The sequence below is a fragment of the Propithecus coquereli genome, unplaced genomic scaffold, assembly GCF_000956105.1.
Source record: "Propithecus coquereli isolate 6110/MARCELLA unplaced genomic scaffold, Pcoq_1.0 Scaffold378, whole genome shotgun sequence".
Lineage (NCBI taxonomy): Eukaryota > Metazoa > Chordata > Mammalia > Primates > Indriidae > Propithecus > Propithecus coquereli.
The window spans coordinates 3,515,838-3,536,547 of NW_012149485.1; the positions used below are offsets into that span (position 1 = coordinate 3,515,838).

The 20,710-nt window shown below is 40.6% G+C and overlaps 1 protein-coding gene across 1 annotated transcript in view; it reads right to left on the reverse strand.

Annotated features, from left to right (window-relative positions):
* Nucleotides 1-1,489: 1,489 nt before the first annotated feature.
* Nucleotides 1,490-20,710, reverse strand: part of DHX35 (DEAH (Asp-Glu-Ala-His) box polypeptide 35) — a 68,649-nt gene continuing 49,428 nt past the window's right edge. The window contains exons 10-17 of the mRNA XM_012652056.1: nt 19,759-19,883; nt 16,244-16,298; nt 12,716-12,811; nt 9,990-10,084; nt 7,906-7,983; nt 6,324-6,453; nt 3,931-4,012; nt 1,490-1,565 (exon numbers count right to left, since the gene is read on the reverse strand). Coding sequence (XP_012507510.1) covers nt 1,490-1,565; nt 3,931-4,012; nt 6,324-6,453; nt 7,906-7,983; nt 9,990-10,084; nt 12,716-12,811; nt 16,244-16,298; nt 19,759-19,883 — 737 coding nt within the window. The remainder of the gene's footprint in view (nt 1,566-3,930; nt 4,013-6,323; nt 6,454-7,905; nt 7,984-9,989; nt 10,085-12,715; nt 12,812-16,243; nt 16,299-19,758; nt 19,884-20,710) is intronic.

Sequence of the window (20,710 nt, forward strand, 5' to 3'; positions counted from 1 at the left end):
CCTGCCCCTCAAAAACCAGTAAATGAGTCGCAGATGATGAAAAGGAAAAGGGAGGGGCCTCTGCAAAGAGGCAGGGAGGGAGGGGCACTGTCTTCACCACCTGTGTGGTGTGGGTCTGCTTCAGGCTGGCTCTATTCCCCATCCTTTCTTTGCCCTGCAGAGCTCCTTGGGAATGAAACAAGAAAAAGAAAAGCCTTTTTCTTGTAAGCAACTCCCAAATTTAATCACCCAAAGTCAGCAAACCCTTAAAAAAGGATCCAGAACTGAGAGGTTTGCCTTCCGTCTTCAAATCATCCTGTACACGAATGGCCATTGGGTAACATTTCTAAACCCAGAACTGACCAAGTCACTCTCTACTAAGAAGCTTCTAAGTCTGCACTGGTTGCAGGATAAAGTCTAATTCCTTAAAACAGAACAGAGCTCAAACTTCACCACCCATGAGAAACACCTGGAGGGCTTGTTAAACGAGAGTGCTGGGCCCTGCTGCAGTTTCTGACGCAGTAGGGCTGGGCACGGCCCGAGCACCTGCATTCTCACACGTCTCTAGGTGATGCTGACATGCTGGGATGGAGACCACACTTTGGAAACCCCTGGTGTAGGATACAAAGTATCTTACCACAGACCTTTTTGCCCTCTAATTTACTACAATCTTCCCTCCCTGTCTCCACACATGCCCAGGGCATCTCCATCTCCCAGCTGATGAAGGACCAGATGTTGTTATCTTTAAAATTTCCCATCCATGGTTGATTGACATTTTGGTAAAATAAAATATATATGAATTACTAGAAAAATGAAATTTAAAAAAAGACATACAAAATACAATCACCCAATTTTTATTATTAAATTGAGCAAACATAAACTTAACTTGTCAAAATGCTATAAAGATGCCTAAATATCTACTTTCGACTTCCATACTTATCACCTCCTTCCCAGGCAGTGTTAAGACTGGCACCATTTCACCCGCCACCTGTGGGCCAGGCAAACCAATGACTGCCCACTGCCCAAAGACAGGAGGCTCCTTCACGTACTCTTCTGCCTGAAGACACTCATTCCCACATCAGAACAAAAGTTATCTCCATGAAGCCAGCCCTAACTCTCCCTGGCACATGAGATGCCAACCCCAGCACTATTCATCCCTCTAGCAAAGCCCGTCTCCTGAGATGCTGGAATCTGTGTCTGTCACTATGCCAGGACTGTGGACTCCACTCAATTCATCTCTGCACAGCTGTGCCCAGGGTAGGATTTAGCATCTAGCCAGTGGGTAAAAATGAATGTTTGCTGAGTGGATGAGTGACAAATATCACCATCTACTTAAGGAGATCTTTGATAGAGCAGATGTTCTATAGACAACTCAGCGTAACAAAGTCAACCAACATATGGAACACCTGTATTCCAGGCCCTGTGCCAGGCACTGGGCACCCAGGGATGAACAAGAACTCAGCCCCGCCTTCAAAGCAGTAGCAAGGGGGCTCTGCAGCAGGAGGGGGGCTTACCAGCGAGGCGGCTTCTCTGCATAGAGGACTGACGCAGGGTGGATGTGCAGTTCATGATCATCACGGATAGTCCTTGCAAAACAGAAGATTTTTGTCTGAAGCACATTCTAAATACTTATAGCAAGACTTTCCCACAGACATTTTTAATATTACCAAAAAAAAAAAAATGCATGCAGATTGAACTTCTCACAAATAAAACAATTCTATCCATCCTCTCTTGTGCCCTTTCTTGATCCCCCACTCCCGTTGCCACCCCAGAAGTCAAGAATAAATCATGTGCAAAGGGAAGAGAAGAAGAACAACATGTGGACACTTGGAAAAAACATTCAGAAATATAACGCTCTACCTATGTTTACGTTTACCTTCTGCAGGTATTCTTTCAAAACAATTTCCTTCGGGACAGAAATAATGTAGGTGGTTTCTTCTATAAGCTTTTCTATTAAACAAAGTTAAATACTAAGGATAAAGACTATAGGGAGAGGTAATAATAGTGAAAAAAACAGCTCAATATTGGACTATTAATTTCTCTGAAATACTGTATTTCCAATTCTAACTCCAGTTAGATTCAACTTAATTCAAAAAATATTTACTAGGCACACAACTATCAGTAAGATCAGATCACAAGGGAACATCAGTAGACCAGGATGTTGCTGCCCAAACCACAGAAAAGGAGTGTTCCGGTGGGTGCCAGGGGCCTGCTGTGCGGGCAAAGTGCTTCAAGCGCCATGAGCGAGCTCCTTGCCGGCACTGTAATAACACCAGGTCCCGGGGTCCTGGCTGTCCCACCAGGTGGTGGTGAGCTGGTCTCAAAGGAATGACTGGCTCTGGAACCTCTTAGGTGGCCCATATTTTTGTCAACATCACTGATGAAAGAAGTTTTAAAATGCTAATCAAAACTGCTAATTAACACTCTTCTTCAAGAGAGAGAGGGCAATCCAGATGACAAGGTGGCGGTACTCACTGGGTGACCTCAAGCCTCTCCAGAGGGGGCTGACCTCCACCTGGGAACAGGTGCCTCAAACATGGACAACTCAATGCGGGGAGGGGGAGCTCTTATGATGAGCAACAGAACCATGACACTGATAGGCTGGAACACTTGGCCTGGAGTAATAAACAGAACACACTAGAAATAAACGTAAAGTGCTACACTTCCATTCCAACAGTCAGCTCCTGGGATATGAGATGGAGCAGACCTTATTACCAAAATACAAAAAGGCTCAATGCAACTCTGGACTTACTAACAGAAGCCCAGTATCCAGGACAAGGGACACCTTGGCTGGCCTCAAGATAACAGGACTGTAATAGCTTTTGAGGGAAAAAAATTAACGACAAAATAGTATGTGGAAGAAATCCAAAGAAGAGTTTGGGAGAAATTCTTTTGATTGTTCCTTTTTCAAGAGCAGAAAACAAGAGCTACACTTTAAACAGGCTACAGTGGAGTTATGAAACTAAAACGAGTCATGGGACAGAAAAGATGGACTACAAATAACAATTCGAAGAACTGGAAGGATTTAGTTTGGAGAAAAGAAGGCTAAGCTGGGCTTTAGTTTTTATAGTATCTTAATACATTAAAGGTTCCTAGGAAGGCATCGATGATTTTCTATGCCTAGAAAATGGAACTGGAAGAAACAGGATGCAGACTGTAGCTGGAGGTACATCCAGCTCGTTGAATAAACACTTGTCAACTTCCAAAGACACCAAATATGGCCACAGTGTACCAGGGTAAGTGGTGATGTCAATCCTGTAGATCTCTAAAGACATAATGAACTACCCAATCTTTGGTAAAAGTAACTTCCCTTGGAAACATCATCTTTAATGGTTTCTTCTAGTCATAGTATTCTATTATTAGAATTGAAACATTACCACCAGCCTCCAAGTGCGTAATTGTTGTCCTTCTAAAACATGCATTACAACATGTAGATGGGCTGAATATTTGAGAACCATTTCCAGAAAGTTAAGATACTTTGCTTAAAGCTATATAGCTAACCTTAACTCAGTTCTGGAAGGAGGTGTGATATAAATTAAAAATAATTATTTAATTTAATTTCTCTACTATTTCTACATATCAGCTTTCTGTGGGGTTTGGGTCATTTTTAAGATTTCTCAGCCGGGCACAGTGGCTCAGGCCTATAATCCCAGCTACTCAGGAGGCTAAGGCAGGAGGATTGCTTGAGGCATTTCAGACCAGCCTAAGCAACATACCAAGACCCGTCTCTAAAAAAATTTTAAAAATTAGCTGGGCGTGGTGGTGCATGCCTGTAGTTGTAGCTAGTGAGGAAGCTGAGGCAGGAGCTTCCACTGGGCCTAGGAGTTCAAGGCAACAGTGAGCTATGATCACACCACTGCGCTCCAGCCTGAGTGACAGGGCAAGGCCCAGTCTTGGGGCAAAAAAAAAAAAAAAAGATTTAACAAATGATTTCACAAAGTATCCTGTTACCTATAAGCTCCCGTAGAATGAAACCTCGCAGCATTTGCAAAGAATCCTGAAACAATGCACTTCAGAACCGGATCTGGATCACCTACACAGGAGCAGAGAGATAAGGATGAGAGAGACCCTTGCCTGTCCTGTGCCCTGTGTGCTCAGGCTGGTGCTGTGATGCGCAGGGTCCAGTCCTAGCCCACCCTAGGCTACTTCAAGCCACCTAGAAACCCTCTCCTGAACCAGCCCCAACCCTGCACTTCTCAATGCTGGATGCATCTGAGGACGTTTCCCACCTCCCAGAATGGCTGCTGAAGAGAACAATGCCGGATTGCTCCTTGAACTTGGGGACTCTCCAACCCCCCTCAGCTACAGATGACTGGACCAAGGCTGGGCACCAGAACCTAAGTAAGCTACGCCACAGGTTGCCCAGGGACCTCAGAACTCCTTGTTAGGAGAGCATCTTGTGGGAGTCATGATCTTTCCATAAGACACAAACAGGCATACTACATACAATGTTATTTCTGTGGTTATAAGCTACAGTGTTTGAAAACTGAAGCAATTTTTCAAATGCTCCATTTTAATTGGTGTTTCTACTGCTATAGTAAACATTGTGCAAGAATAAAGCTTCCCCATTGCTTACAGAGTATCTGTAGGATACATTCCAAATTACTGTGCAAAAAGATAATGCCATTTTTATGGCTTACGATATACCATATTTCATCAATTTTAAGACTCATTGTCTTTTTTTACTTTTAACTCACTGAAATTAGGATGGCATTTTACAATTATAAGGGACAGCATTTTCTTTCTTTCTTAGTGATACATAAAATAATAGTGTCTTACACATGACGGTATCCTAAATCCAAAGAAATATAGTATGTTGGTAAGTTCATTCCCTAAACGTGGTACCATTTACAAAGCCATCAACAATATATAAAAATGTCAGTTTCACCGAATTCTTACCAGCAATGCTTTGGCAAAAGGGCTACTTTCTTTTAGTTTACATTTATTCGATTACTACCTATGTATTTCTTCTTTTGTGAACTTTTTGTTCCAATCCTTTGATCATTTATCAACTTGAAAACTAATGTTTTTTTTTCTGAATAGGTTAAATAAAACCATTCTATAATAAAGTTTTAAATCTTATTATTTATCTCACAACTGCTGAAAATACCTTTTACTGTTTGCTTTCTCGTTTTTTAACATTTAGATGTTCTAAATTTGTATGTAATTTAATCCCCATGATTTTCTCTATTGTTCCTAAGCGAAGAACTGATAAATCCCAAATCTACATTTCTAATCATGATCTGATCCAAGATTCAGTCGTTCCTCTAGAAATTTCCACATAAAACATGCATTATCAGAGGTGATATAGCTTCCAAAGGATGAAAATCAGTTCTTGAGGGCAGAGGTAGGAGGATGTCTCAGATAGTGCAATGGTCTGGGGCCCTCTGAGCTGAACCCCACCTTACGAAATCATATTCCCTACCATTTAATTTCTCTCATTTAATTTCTTGCCTCTGAGCCTCATTTTTCTTATCTGTAGAATGGGGATAACAGCAGCACAAATTTCACAGGTTGTCATGAGCATTAAATGAATTACATATGAAACATTCAGAATGCTGCCTGGCCGGCCACATAAGCACTCAAGAAATGTTAACAAGCACTAGGGGTACTGAGTACCTGGCACACAGGGGACATTCAAGCCAACTGCTCAAAAAATGAGATGTGTCCCTTTCTCAGAAGTGTGGTCTTCTGAGCTGCACAGATCTGGCTCTGCTCATTCCCAGCTGGGTTGTCCTGAACTTAATTTAACTTCTTCCTAGGACTTCATGACTCATCCATAAAATATGGATAGTATCACCTACCATTCACAGAGCGGGAGATTAGGGAGAGAGTATTTGTAGGACCCCTGCCACATGTCCTCTATTAATGGTTAGTGCTGGAGGCACTGTCTTATACAGTACTTCTCTGCCTCACCCATACGGACTGCCTAGGCTAAACACACAGCACATGGCTTTAATAATACTTTATTTGAAAATAAAATGTAATATTTATTTAATAGCCATAAATATCATCCACTTAAAAGTAATTTTTCTTGCAAAGCCTACATGGGAAAGTCACTTATATGATGTGCAATGATGTGAATGTTAACAATTCTTAAGTGTTGTCATGGGCTATGAAATTCCTCTAGTAAGAATATCCCTCAGAAATAAAAATGAACTTCCTTGGAAAAAATATGCAACTTTACATTCAGCTTTCAGCTGATTCAGGGCAATTCAAAATGTGAAACCTGGTGTAGGTACAGAACACACCATGCTGCCTTGCACCAGCCTGGCACAAGAACTTGGAGGATGCAACCAAACAGCGAAGAAGGGAAGTCCCCAGCTGTGGCAGCTTATTCTCACCTTCGCTAGACTTCTTGGGCACTTGAAACTTGACAAGAAGCTTTTTCAATTGTTCTCGTACAGTCGCAGCTCTGACAAGACCCTTGTAATTCAGGAAATGTTCCTGACACCACTGAGAGTTCTTATTGTGCTACAGAACAACCCGGACAGAGAGAGTTAGAAAAACACAGAATGTTCTCGACTAACGCTATATTGTGAAGATAACTTTTCTCTTTCCCCATTTTTCTGTTCAATGGGATGAGATCTTCAGATTGTAACTGACTCTTTTTTGCTCAGTATCTCAAAACAGATGTTAACCACTGCGCACACATCTGATTGCACTGCAACCTCCCTCTCCTTACTAAAGGGCAAATGAGAACTTAATGACAAGCAGAGTCGTTTTCAATCTTAAATACCTACATGAGACGTAAATCATTAGAAAGAATCAGTTCCCTGTGGTTCTTTGTAAATCAACTTTTCTTATTTGGTATGTTTTAGTTTACCACTTTATTACACTATGGGTAAGCAATATGACACCTGCCAATATAGAAATAATTTGCAAATTATTTTTTCCCCAAAGTATGATTTTTCTCTCAACAGTGTTTGATTTTTTCTACATTCTTAAGTATGATCATTATATCTGGATGAAATTTTGTCTCTGTGAGAATATACCTCTGAAATTATATTCTAAACCAGGGAAGAAACTGTTTTAAATACAAGATTTTCCAGGAAGGCAACGACAGAATAATACAATGTAGACCTATACCTACATTCTACTGGTAAAGAAAGCTTTAGACCGGAGATGATATATTGTGCTTATACAAATGAATTTTAACTGATTGAATCCATAAGACTCATAAGTTTTTCTAAAAATTCTTCACTAACTGAATAATCTTCCTCAAATCTCTGATAGAACAAAAATTTAGTACTTCCCACTTCTAAAAATATATTTAAGAAATGATTTAAGAAATGAACACTGGAAATGTGAAATATCATACCCTTTCCTGTATAGGTTTCTTTTTTCATCATCAGCTTTAGATCTCCCTTTTTAACAATTTGTAGTGAGAACTTTAAGCTGTATTATTTGCTCTTAGTTTTATAGAATATAAAGAATAAAAATCAACATTGCCCATGGCTACATATAAGCAGGAGATGTGAATACACACAAATCCACACCCAAATGTCTTCCCATGGCAGCTGGGACAGCCTTGAAGATTCAACCCAAAACTATAAGTTGTTCTCAGCCTCATTTATCTAGCAGAAAATATAACAGAATTTTCTACTCAAATGTTGCTTTTCTGTCTAATAAACAGTGGATTTGAGATATTTTGAGGCAAAGCCTGGAGCCTGCTGCCAGTGTACCATAGCTCCAGGCATGGGAAAGCAATAAGCAATTCCTGTGTTCTTTCCAGCAGTATGGCACCAGAAACCCAGGCAGAAAGCCCCACCCACCAACTAGAAGTACTGGCAATAAGTCTAATAAGAAAATAAAGGGGTCTTGTGGCCATTCCTTTATGAACTGAACTTCTGGGATCCTCACTCCTAGATCACCTCAAGTGAGTATGTACGCTGAGGGGGCCCTTTGAGCAGTAGCTGTGCTTACTTTGATAAATGCTTCGTACACGTTGAGCATAGTGAGGTGATCACCCTCCTCCACAGCAAATTTACGGTGCACTCGAATCTGGAAAGAACAAAGCAATGTTTAGAAGTTGACTCCTGTGAGCCCCTTTGCCAGGAAGTAACACTGCATGATGAATAGCATATGGGTTGTGGATTCAGAAAGATCTGGTTTGCACCATTCTAGCTCTGTGGTATCTTGAAAGCCCTCAGATTGGTTATTTATCCTTTCTGGACCTCGACCTCCATTTCCTTATCTGTAAAATTGGGAAATCAAACCTCTCTATCAAGATTGCTGCAGATCAAGATAATTTACCGCTAAGTACTTGGCACAGAAATCTGATAAATGTTCCTTTGTCTCTCTCCTCCTCGATCCAGTTGGTATCATCTCTTTCATGTGAACGCCTCCCAGCCCCTGAAGGAATGCAGGCTCCAGAAGGGCGGCGGCCGACTGTTTGGCACATGGGAGACACTGGATAATTCTAGGCTACCACTAGCTGCACAATCCTGTCAGACCCCATCCTTGAGTTTCTCTTTCTGTAACATCCAGAACAATGCCATATGCTCCCATGGGTTAAAGGAGCAGCATATACAACATACACCCAAGTACACAGATACAGCCATGCATCAATGGCAGGGATTCAATCCAAGAAATGCGTTGTTAGGCAATTTCACTGTTGAGTGAACACCAAAGAGTATACTTACACAAACCCCTACACACCTGGGCTATAGGGTACTGCTCCTAGGCTACAAATCTACACAGCATGTTACTGTACTGAATACTACAGGCAATGGTAACACAATGGTAAGTATTTGTGTATCTAAATGTATCTAAACACAGAAAAGGCACAGTAAAAATACAGTATTATTAATACAATCTCATGGGACCACCATCATATATGGGTCCGTTGGTGACCAAAATGTTGTTATGCAGCACACGACTGTATATTAACTTCAGAATTTTATCCTTGAACCAAATACCACATACTCTTCCTCCCTTCTTCCCTTTCACTGATTCATTCACAGATATTCACCAAGCACCCACTGTAGACCAGGCACTGTTCTAAGCATATCAGCTGGCAAGAAGCACTAGAAGAGAAAAATAAGCAGGGAATGGAGACGGGAAGGGGGGCTATATTGCAATTTTAGACAGAGTGGTCAGAACTTCTGTTTTTTCATCTTTAAAGTGAGTTTCCTTGCCCTGAAGTAGGATTGTTAAAAAGAATAATTAAAAAAAAAATGAGAAAATGGACATAAGCATCCGGGCACAGAGGCAGGAAAACTTTGTAACTACAGTTATACACAGTGAGGGAAGAGCTCAACAATCCGTAAGAAAGTCTCTCTCCTCCTTGCCACACATCCAAATGCAGCCCCTTCATGCACAAGGCTGCTGCCTGCTCCTCCAGCTCTTCCAACAGGAACCGACTTTGAACTCACCTGTACCCTACCTCAGTCACCACCGCACTCTGACATTCTCTTCAGCATCATGACTTTTCCTTCATAGCCTGTCCAGCATTCACTCTTTCAGTCATTGCTGATGCCTGTGCCTTCGGCAGGGTCTTGGCATCTCTTACACTCAAAATGTCCCACCTGCAACACCACCATGATGCAGTGTCCTGCCCAGAATCAGCCTGCATTGCCCTGGCACCTGACTTCTTATGTCACTAACATCCCCACCAAAGTTTCTACCAGAGCAGCCTGAATGAAAACTTCCCATACGGAAAACTGGAAGTCAGTAGTTCAGTGGTTAAGGTCTGGGACTTTGGACTCTGAAGCCAACTTCGCCAACTTTGGCTGTGCAACCATGAATGAGTTACCTAATCTTTCTTTGCTTCCATCTTTAAAATATGATAACAGTATCTACCTCCCAGGTTTATGGTGAAGATAAAATGAAATGATGCCTGTGAGATGCATGGCACAATGTCAGGCATACAGTAAACACTCAAAATGTAAGCTGGTATCATCTGCACAGCTTCGTCGTCACTGGTTCCTGGGCAGAGTTTTAACAAGGAAAGCTCGAAGTGAAAGAGACTGACTGGTACCAGCAGCTGGGGAGAAAGATGGACTTACTGCCTGAGACTTCTGGTTTGAGGGGACCACAAAGATATTCTGGATCTGCATCATGGCTGCAATGCTTAATATTTCCTGAGAACAGCCAAAATTTCCTATAAAACAAAAAGCATGTTTCGTTTCAAGCATACATTGTGTCAACGAGGAGTGAAAGACATTTTCCCATATTTTCCTTGCACCATACTATAAACTAAGGTCATATATTTTATATAGTTTAATTTTTTAAGCTTATAGTATATAAACATTTCAGTACATCAAATGGAATGTCCTATATGTGACCCAGATGAACAGTAGCTTCGCAGGACCCTGAGAAAGGAGCTGCTATTCCACTCTGCAACTATAACACCAAGGGACTCTGCTATAAGCCCAGGTGGGGTCCAGACTGTCCCGTCACAAAGGGCAGGTCAGCTCCACACTGCTCCCTACTCTCGTGTAGACATCCTGGCAGTAAGCCTGAGAGAAAAAGGGGACAGGGAATATATGGGTTGTGTCCCTTCTGCTGTTTTGCTGCTCCTGGACTCTTTTATGAAGTGGCCTCCCTCTCAAAAGGGCTCATCTCAGCTGGGAAGCCCGAGGCACAATTAGACCAGGACAGCACTCTGTGGGCTGTTGCTAGCACCTGGCAACAGAGTCAGCAGCAATGGACATCAAGGCATTCAGCAAACAGCACCGCCTGTCCCGTCTCCCCACAGCCTCCTGTTCACGCATGTGCTCCTCCAACCCCACACTTAGACTCCTGTTTTTCAATGTAAAGCTAAGGGCATTTGGTTGTTCCAAAACAAAATTATACTTAACTTTCACCACGCTGGGTCTGAAATACATATTTATAAATGGCCAGTTGATATAAAAGTTAGACAAAAGCAAGAAAATATTATCTTTCCTGGGGTAGGGGGAAGACACACTAGACTGTCTAGATGATTGTGATTTCTAATTACGAAAAGATCTCCAGGTTATATACACTTTTATCCTAGAACTCACGTCCTCACAAAAATCTGAAGGAGTCAGAGAAATCGGAAGCCTTGTGCATTGCTGGTCAGAATGCAAAATGGTGCAGCCACTGTGGAAAATAGTATGGCAATTCTTCAAAAAAATTAAAGTTAGTACAGCCATTTTGGAAAAGAGTGTGGAGGTTCTTCAAAAAGCTAAAAGTAGAATTACTATATGATACAGCAATCCTACTTCTGGGTATATATCCAGAAGAATTGCAATTGATATGTCAAAGAGATATCTACACTTTCATATTCATTTCAGCATTACTCACAATAGCCAAAATATGGAAGCAACCTAAGTGTCCATCAGTGGATAAATGAATAAAGAATATGTGCTGTGTGTGTATATACACAATGAAATACTACACAGCCTTTAGAAAGAAGAAAATTCTGTCGTTCTCGACAACACAGATGGAGCTAGAGGACATTATGCTAAGTGAAATCAGCCAGGCACAGAAAAACAAACACTGTATGATCTTCCTTATATGTGGAATCTAAAAAGTTGACCTTCCAGAAACAGGGCTGGGGGAGGATGGGGAAAGGGAAGATGTTGATCAGAAGGTATAAAATTTCAGTTAGACCAGAAGAATAACTTTTAGTCATTTATTACACTGCATGATGACCACAGTTAATAATGTATTATTATAATTTCCAAATTGCTGAAAGAATAGATTTTTAATGTTCTCACCACAAAAAAATGGTAAGTTGGTAAAGTGGTGGGTATGTTAATTGGCCTGACTGAATCTTTCTGCCATGTATATATAGATCAAAAGATCACATTGTACCTCATAAATATATACAATTATTGTCAATTAAAAATAAATTTTTAAGCACTCTGGGAGGCTGAGACAGGAGGATGGCTTGAGGCCAGGAGTTCGAGCCCAGCCTAAGCATGAGCAAGGACCTGTCTCTACCAAAAATTGAAAAAAATTAGCCAGGTGAGGTGGCAATCACCTGTAGAACTGGCTACTCAGGAGGTTGAGGCAGGAGGATTGCTTGAGCCCACGCGTTTGAGGTTGCTGTGAGCTAGGATGACGCCCTGCATTCTAGCCGGGGCAACAGAGTGAGATTCTGTCTCAAAAAATAAACAAATAAAAAATAAATAAAAATTAAAAAAAAAAATTTTTTTTTAAATTTAAACAAAGAATTACCATATGATTTAGTAATTCCACTTCTGGGTATATACCCAAAAGAAATGAAAGCTGGGACTATGATGCCAAAAGGTAGAAGCAGCCTAAGTGTCCATCCACAGATGAATGGATAAACATAATATGGTATTATACAAAGACAGTGGAATATTATTCAGCCTTAAAAATAAAAGAAATTTTGATACACATCACAACATGAATGAACCTTGAAAACATTATGTTAAGTGAAATAAGTCACTCACAGTTATGACTCCACTTATATAAGGTTCCAAGAGTAGTCAAATTCCTAGAGACGGAAAGCAGAATGGTGGTTGCCAGGGGCTGGGGGTGGAGGGTTAATGTTTAATGAGTACAGAGTTTCAGTGGGGAACATGGAAGAAGTCCTAGAAATGGACGGTACTGCTGTTGCACAATAATGGGAATGTACTTAATGTCACAGAATTATATACTTAAAAATGGTAAATTTTATGTTAGATATTTTTTTTTTAATCACAACTGTGCCCTCTTCCCCAGGGTGCTCAGAATTCAGGGAAATAACTCCTCTGGATAATCCAAATGAAATCAACGTGAGCTATCAGTCTCCACCCACCTGATTCAAGCAGCATTTTGGCAAACATGGGATTCAAAGGAAACTCTGCTATTCTCATGCCAAGCGGTTCGGTTAGGCGACAGTCTTTGTCCAGACCTGCCATAAGAACAACAAAAGAAATCAGAAGGCATGTACCATTGTGCTGGAAGATGTACAGTTGTTAAGAGAATAAAAGATGATGTATGTTCAAATGAAGGTATCCAAAAGACGATTCATGCACTAGCAAACTCAGTCTGACACCAGAGTGCTGTTACATAAAAAGAAGAAAAGATCTCCACTGAGCTGTGAATATCTAATTTTAAAAAACTAATACTTCTAATGACTTTTCAAGGATTTAATTAGAAGGAAACAGCCTTGCGGCCTTCTCTTGCTCCCACTCTCCTTCATCCACAACAGCCTCACTTTGTTCTCGCTACTCATAGAGACTGCTCTTTCCAAGAGCCCAACAACTAGGCAGTGCCAAAAACAAAGACCATCTTCCTTCCGGTCTCCGGCAGCATCTGACTCTGCGACCACAGCTCCCATGACCTCCTGCTCTCCTGGTTCTCTGCCATCTTCCTTGTTGTCTCCCCTCAGTCACCGTCTGGATCATCTCCCACGTCCATGACCCAACAGGCCACAGATGTGCCAGAATGGTATCCCATCCCTGTGCTCTTCTCATACGACATGAGCAAGTATAAGGCCAGCAACTCAGAATCTAAACGCTAGCCCAGGTCCCTCTGGAGCCAACACCAGACCTGTCTACCCACCTGCCTCCTGGACAGTCGTGAACTGGGCTGACTCCTCCAATTCCCGACCTTCCCTCCTTGCCTCTCCACCACCTGCCAACATCCAGGTATTGGATTCCAAGACCCTCAAAATATTGACTATCGTTTTCCTGACTAAAACGAATGCTGCAAGAGTTTAGAGTAAGACAAAAAAGGTCATTTCTCTTCTGTTCCAATATAATCATCTCTTTAAAGTGATAATTCAGCTTGAAACTAAATTATATTGGGGGTTTCCTGCTACCTTTTCCAGCTTACTAGGGCAGTGAAGAAATAGGAGATATTTTGAAATTCATTGTTTAACTGGAGAAAAACCAGCTTAATGAAAAATTCCTATGAAGCCAATGTTTTCTCATCCTCATTTCAGATTATCCCAGGAAACCTTCCTTTCAAGTGCCTATTACTTGCTCAAGAACAGGGAACAGAAACCTATTCTAATACACACTCGCTCTGGGCTAATCTTATGTAGACCCAGCAGAAGGCCTTTTAAATCACTGGAGATCTTTTAAAGCAATAATTGGCTATTCCTTCACAGAGAAGTATCATAAATACAATGAATGAAGAAGGACCTCTACTTTACCTCACACCACAATATTAACTCGAAATGGATCACAAACCTAATGTAAGGGCCAAAACTATAAAATTCTTTAAAGAAAACCTAGGAGTAAATCTTAATGACCATATGACCATGGATTAGGCAACGGTTTCTTAGAAATGACACCAAAAGCACAAATGACAAAAGAAAAAACAGATAAACTGAGCTACACAAAAACTTAAAACTTTTGTACCGCAAACAATACTATCAAGTAAGTAAAAAGCCAACCCACAGAAATGGGAGAAATATTTATAAATCACACATCACATAAGAATTTGTACCAGAATATATAATAAATTTCAATTCAATAAAAAAAGGACAATAATACAAATAAAAATGGGCAAAGGATTTGAATAGAGTTTTCTCCAAAGAAGATAGGCAAATGGCCAATAAGCATATGAAAAGGTGTACAACATCATGAGTCATCAAGAAAATGCAAATCAAAACCACAAGATACCATTTCATATCCACTAGGATGGCTAAAACACAAAAGACAGATAATAACAAACGTTGGCAACAATGTGGAAAAACTGGAACTCTCATTGGTTGCTAGTGGGAATGCCCACCAAAAACTTGTATGCAATAATATTCTTAGTAGCATTATGTATATAGCCACAGAGTGGAAACAATCCAAATGCCCATTAACTAATGAACAGATAAAAATAATGTGGTATTTTCATACAACAGAATATTATTGAGCAGTAAAAAGGAATAAACTACCAATACATCCTACAACATGGAGGAACCTTGGAAACATCATGCTAAACGAAAGAAGTGGCTATAGTCTGAATGCAGTTTGTCCCCACCAAAATTCATGTTGAAATTTGATCCCCAATGTGGCAGTGTTGGTGGGGCCTAATGGGAGGTGTCTGAGTCACGGGGGCAGATCCCTCACGAATAGATTAACGCCCTCCTCAGTGTAAAGGATGAGTTCCCACAAGAGTGGGTCATTAAAAGAGAGTCTGGCTCTCTCTCGCTTCCTCTCTCACCATGTGATCCCTACACATGTCCATGCCCCCTTCCGATTTCTGCCATGACTGGAAGCAGCATGAGGCCCTCAACAGATGCAGCTGCCCAATCTCGGACTTTTCAGCCTCCAGAACCATGAACCAAATAAACATCTTTTCTTTATAAATTATCCAGCCTCAGGTATCGTGTTATAACAACACAAAGTGGACTAAGACAGAAGCCAATTTAAAAAAAAAAAAAAAAAAGACCACATATTATACAATCCCATTTATATGAAATGTCCAGAAGAGGCAAATCTACAGAGATAGACAATGTCTACAGTGATAGAACCAGATTAGTGGTTGCCTGGGGTGGGGGGTGGAGGACAGGGAATGGGGAGTGAGTGCTAATGCGTAAGGGGTTTCTTTTCTGGGTGATAAATGTGTTCTAAAATTAGATTGTGGTGACAGTTGCACAACTCTGTCAATATACTAAAAGCCACTGAATTATACATCACGAATGAGTGAATTGTATAGTATATATAAATTATACTTTAATAAAGCTGCTTAAAAAAGAGTAGCACTCAGAATAAATCTCAAAAACCAAAACCACTAAAACTTAATACCAAAGTGAATATTAAATTCAGTTGGGGCACCATTCACAGAAGAGACAGTACTTCGTAAAGAGGTGGATTCAGGCTACGATTTTCTCTATCTTACAATAAATGCTACATTTTCAAACAACAGTAAATAGAGGTTCCCTGATAACATAATGTTTCCTTGCCCAAGCAATAACATAAGCTGGTAATGTACCCAATTCTCCACAGACAACTCCAGGAATGAAGTGGAGTTAGGGAAAGAAACACTGAGCCACAGGTTCAAGATGTGGTGGGAGGGACGGAGAAAAAGGTCCGAGGAGGTAGCATCTGGAATACTGGTAGGGAATTGCCAATCTCTGGCTGCCTCTTAGGAGTGTGGCCCTATGATGGTTATTAATAGCTTTTGATGAACTGGCATGCTGTTATAAACTCACTGTCGTAATTGTCCATCATGTTCTATGAGTCTAATTGGGGTCCCAACTTCTTATTTCAATAAAGAGTATCGTTAAGAGGATTATATATACAAGGAGAACCAATCCTATTCCTAAAGACACTAGGAGCCTTAAGTGAATGCAACCTAATATCACATAGGAGAACACATAATAAAAGAGAAATAGGCGTACCTCCCAGAGCATAGAGTAACTCCAAAGCTTGAACCATCGACTGTGCTGGAGGGGGCTGTAAATAAAACAAAAATCCCCCTGAATCAATTTCTTTTGGCAACAGACATAAAAATGTAACCATTTCCTGCTCAAATCCACTCTCTCCTCTAACATCCCCATGCTTCCCAGCCTGCAGGCTTCTGCTCATGCTGTTACCATCCCTTTTCCAGCCTTCTCGGTACCCTTAGTATGACACAGCCTGTAGGCTCAGCTTGATTATAAACGCTTCCCCTGAAGCCCTCCCTCAGCCTCCCCTCCATCAGAAGCGATGGGTCCCTACCTCAAACTCCCTCCTCACTTCCCCTAAACTCTCCTCGACATTTCTAAGTTTCATTTCACAGGCTCAACCTTCGACCACACTGGGAGCTCCAGGATACTACAGCACTGGGAGGACTTATCTCTGCATCACCCAGAGCCCCACACCAGGCCTTGCCTATGGTGGGTGAACAGCATATGTAGAATTTGAATTGCTGAAAATAACAGAGAATGCTAGAGAATCCGAAGTTAAGCAAAGCTGATGCTGTGACCTTCAGTCTGATTCTCTGGATCCACACCGCCTCCTTTCTTTCCACAAATCTTTACTGAGCACCTACTAAGTGCCAGGCATTGTTATTTTCTTCTAAGTTATTGGTTTCTATAAGCCAGGTAAAATTATAGTACTTTTTCAGACTGCATAGCTTTTTTCCTAAATGCATTCACATAATCAATGTATTTGAAGCATTGTACTGTTTCAAGTCAATTTTTACAGATGAGGAAAGTGAATAAAAGTAAGTAAAAGACATTTGAACAAGCTCATATATGCAGGTGATGGCAAAACCGGAAGCTGAACTCACCTTATTTTTTCCACTCTACCTCCCCCACTTTGTTTGCCAAGGAACAAAATAGAACTTTCAAAGTTGTAATGATGGCACACACTTACGAGGGCAGAAATTATCTGATTCATTACACAGAGAGTATTCAACAAATCACTGTTGAGCAAATCATGTAAGTGATCCACAAGACTCTCTCCTCAGTGCCACGAAATCTTTCTTTATAAAGAGCCAAAATGTACAACACCTAAATGGAGGAGCTTAAACTCTCTGGGGATCTCTCATTATATGAGATAACAGGAATAGCAAAGCTAGGAATTAGTTTATAACAACTACAGAACAAAACTAACAAGATCCTCTTTGACTCCTGTAAATCCCTGGCCCTATTTCCAGTCAATAATCACCAATCAAAAAAGTTTACAACCCATTTACTGTATGTTTTCCTGTTTTCATTGTCGCTTGTACCCAAAGCAGCTTCACACTAATTACTTGGGGCAGCTGCATACACTCCATCATGGTCACACTTCACAAAGAAGTCGATTTTCTTACTCCTGGGCAATTGAGTTGCTTCCAGTTTTTCACAACTGTGCATAACACTGCTAAACGTACAAAATCATATGTACCCTGGGATTTCAACTATAAAAAATACAATTTCAGGGGAAAATAACCAGAAGGGACTATACGAAGATGAACTTGTATGTTTTTTTTTTCATTTTTCAACTGTCTGAAAGTTTTGTTATTTATAAATTTAATATAAAATAATGCTATAAGCATTATCATATATGAAAGCTCTTTTCAATTGTTTTTTCAAGAGAAATTTCTATGAGAAAAAATAGCAAGTATTTCTATGGCTCGTTAAATATTATCAGAAAGTCCTGCATGAGGACAGAAACAGAGTATAAAACCACCAGCAATACAGGAAGAATTTACTTTCCCAAACTGTGTCAGCTTTGGATTTCATCATTGTTTATAGCTGATTATTTAATTAGTGCAAAGGCATCCTCTACAGCTATCTCAGCTCTAGGAGAACTTCTCTCTCCTAGAGAAGCTCAACGTGTCCTAAAGTCAGTTTACAATTTGTGCTATTTCCTTCCCTTAGCTTTTTCTTAGTGGATGTTTGATTTACTCTAAATGGTGTATGTATGAAAAATCTTCGTACTTTTTGAGATAGATATTTATCTGTCATTTCTGCCATTATATGTTTTCCTTTAATCTTACATGTGAGGCTTTTCATAAGCTTTTAAATTTGCATATACTGTTCATCTTTTCTTTACAGTATCTTTGACTGTACACCAATAATCAAAGGGTATGTTTTCTCTGTACTTAGGGTAAGCACACAACTATTTTCTTTGGAGGGGTTGGTATTTACACATTCTGTTCTTTCATTCACCTAGTTTACCATGACATATGACATTAGGGACTTTATTGTTCAAGAATCCACACCTGTCATACAATACCAACACAGTTAGGATAGAACAAAGAGTTAAAATGCAAGTTCTCAAATCATAAAAATTCTAGAAGGAAATATGAGTGAAGATGTATTAACTGACATAGATAAAAGAAGTGCTTCATAATCAGGCACAGTGGCATGCACCTATAATCCCAGGTACTCGGGAGGCTGAAATGGGAGGACTGCTTGAGCCCAGAAGTTTGAGACCAACTTGGGCAACACAGCAAGACCCCACCTCAAATAAATTTAAAAAAAAAGAAAAAAGGAATACTTTAGAAGCACAAGAATAGTATAAAGGCAAAGACAGAAAGATTTTACTGTAGATATGTTTAGAATGTGTGCACATTAAAAAACAAAAAGCCAATAAAATACAAATAACAAAAAAATAGCAAAAAATACTACAAAGGTTGATGTCTTTAAAGGACTCTTGGAAAGTCACTAGTAAACACTAATCCTAACAGATAAATGGCTTAACAATTCAGAAGAATTAAAAAATGGCAGATTAAAAATTTACCTTATGAAAAATCCAAAAAAAAATGGTAACGATAACATCCACTCTCTCTCTGGGCAGTCAAATTAGCAAAGCTAAAAGAAACAAACATGGCAGGACAGGAACACCATGAGCTGGACATTCACGCACTGCTGGAGCTGACACAGTACAGCAATCTGGCTGAGTATCGAGAGCTATGACAACAGGACTACAGCCCTTTGACCCAATAATTCCACTCACAGAAACCTGCCTCAGGAAATAAGCAGACGTGCAGTCAGCCATGGGGTCTTCCTGCAGCTCTACCAAAGCCCTCGCGGCTCCCCCAGTCGTGGGACATCTAGGCCCTCTTGCATCTAAGCCTACACACAGACTTGCTATGCTGGAACTCTCCACCCCTCCCGACCTGGTGAAATCCTACTTGGATTTCAGGTTTCACCTCAGACATGATTAACAAGGCCGGGGGCTCTTCCTCTTAAGCACTGGGCACAATGCTCTATAATTACCCACTTATTTGTCTCTATCCCCCAGCAGGCAAGAACAGGAACTAGGTAAGAATGTGAATTGTGGCTGCCTTATCTGGCTGTTTTCCCCCATGCCCTGCAAAGTACACACAACACATGACCTGAGTGGGGGAAAAAGGAAAGACGGCATGCCCCACAACAATGTCCTGACATCCCCCGTGAGCTCTCCTGCCTCCCTGTGGTCCCAGACAGCACACAGGTCTTACCGACATGAAGTGGAACCTGAGGACATTGTCAATTCCCAGTGCTTTCAGCTGCAGGATGACAGGTGCCAAATTGCTACGCTGCATCTCAGGAACAGTAGATTCGGGCAACTTGTCAAAGGCTTCCTCTGAGGAAAGGAAATCAGAACTGTTTGGGATCAAATGTCACAATCAAATGCAATCATTGTGCCAAAGGGACAGTTTTTCTTCTGTACCTTGAACAAGAGCTCTAGGATTCTAGGAGCAGATGCATATGATATTATAATATAATGTTGTTTTTATATTTAAGAAAGATCATTCTATTTAAAAAATGCTTTCGATAAATATATTCGAACAATACACCTTTATAAAAGTTTGTCTTTTTACTTTAGAATGCTGTTTTTCAAGTGCTTTTGTCAGCAAAACATTAAACCAAAACAACAAGTGTTTGTTGACTCAGCATCACTGCCCAGCTACCAGCATGTCTGCTTGGGGTAGAGAAGTCAAGGAGGTAAGAACTGCACACGTAAGCTAAGGGCAACTTCGAAATAGCTCACCAAAATAGCAACCAAAATACAACAAATGACCAAATCTTATAAAGAGCAAAAATTGTCCAAATCTAACTTTTTAAATCAAATGAGCCAGACACTCAACATCACACCCAGAATCAGATGATGCCCCAAACAGATTAATGAATGTTTACACACCTCATCCGGAACAAAAGGTGACCTTAAACAGGAACACACATCACAAGACACAGAGATCCCAAGATGGGAGGGGCAGAAAAGGGGGTGGGAAGAGGAAGAGACCTCAGGAGCCTCTTTATAAAAGCTAGGCAAAAAGGGTGGGGGCGGGGGGGAAGAGGAAGGAAGAGATTAAATTATTTTCGTATATATTCATAAAGCTTACGGATTACACAGAGAATGCGCCACCCCTCTCACATCAGTCAACATTTGAGCTGATGCACACCCTTCTT